Source organism: Psammomys obesus, unplaced genomic scaffold (assembly GCF_907164565.1).
Source record: "Psammomys obesus unplaced genomic scaffold, mPsaObe1.curated_primary_1811, whole genome shotgun sequence".
Classification (NCBI taxonomy): domain Eukaryota; kingdom Metazoa; phylum Chordata; class Mammalia; order Rodentia; family Muridae; genus Psammomys; species Psammomys obesus.
The window spans coordinates 1-1283 of NW_026589843.1; the positions used below are offsets into that span (position 1 = coordinate 1).

At 38.7% G+C, this 1283-nt stretch overlaps 1 protein-coding gene across 1 annotated transcript; it reads right to left on the reverse strand.

The window, feature by feature from the left end:
• Positions 1-78: 78 nt before the first annotated feature.
• On the reverse strand, positions 79-1077 carry LOC129675460 (olfactory receptor 4A5-like). The gene has a single exon (XM_055605463.1). It carries the CDS (start codon positions 1075-1077, stop codon positions 79-81), a length of 999 nt encoding a protein of 332 aa, XP_055461438.1.
• Positions 1078-1283: the final 206 nt, after the last annotated feature.

Consider the following 1283-nt stretch of genomic DNA (forward strand, 5'->3'; position numbering starts at 1 on the left):
CAACTGAAAATTTATTCTTCATTTTCAATGACTTTGTATAAAGAAAATATGCTACATGAGTGGAGAAAGCATCCTTTGTTAGAATTTATATCTGGTTTTCAATTTACAGTTAATAAAATATTCAGTGAGGAAACGATCTTGTATATATATTTCCTTGTATATTGATAGTGTTTTACACCACAGCTCTTTAATAGAATTTTCCATCTCAGAATTTCTCAAGGTATATATCAATGGATTCAGCATGGGACTTACAACTGTATAAAACACGGCAATATACTTATCAATAGGAAAGTTGGATACAGGTCTAGCATATATAAAAATGCAGGGAACAAAAAAGCAGACAATGACAATGATGTGTGAGCTGCATATAGACAGGGCTTTGCGCCTCCCTTCTTGACTGTGAGTCTTAAGAGAGTTTAGAATGATTCCATAGGAGACTAAGAGAAAGATGAAAATTCCCACGCAGATAACTCCACCATTGGCAATGACAGTGATGCCAAGGAAATAGGTGTCAGTGCATGCAAGTCCCAATAATGGATTCATGTCACACATGAAGTGATCAATGACATTGGGACCACAAAAAGGAAGTTTATACACAGTCAGAACTTGAATCATTGAATGTGCTATGCCGCCAACCCCAGCTAACAGCAACAGGAGGATGCAAACCTGTTGGTTCATAATGGTCAAATAGTGCAGTGGCTTACAGATGGCTACATACCGATCATAGGCCATGGATACCAAAAGGAAGACCTCCACACCACCAAATAAGTGTTCTACAAAGAGCTGGACCATGCATGCTTTGAAGGAAATAGTCTTTTTATTATATAACAAGTCTATAATCAAATTTGGTAAGATAGTATTGCAATAAAAAGCATCCAGGGGTGACAAGCATGCAAGAAAGAAGTACATTGGGGTGTCTAAGGAAGGGCTGGCAATCACTGTCACTGCAATAAGCAGGTTGCCCAGCATTGTCACAATGTAGATGAGTGAAAACAAGACAAATAATACTTTTTGCCCAGCAAGATCTTGAATAAGGCCAACAAAAATAAATTCTGTGACATTGCTGCTCAGTCCCATTAACCTTTCTAAGTGGCTTGTTTCAGAGATGGCAGCTCAAAACAAGACCTGTCCTGAAGTATGTGTCTAGCAATGATCTAGCAATCATCTCCTCACCTCACCTAACATGCAGGTGTTAGCAGTGTGAGTTTCTGTTCCAATAATCACAGGGGACCTCCTGTTGAAGATTTTATTCCCCCTTGGGAAATTTTAGTTGTGCCTGAAAG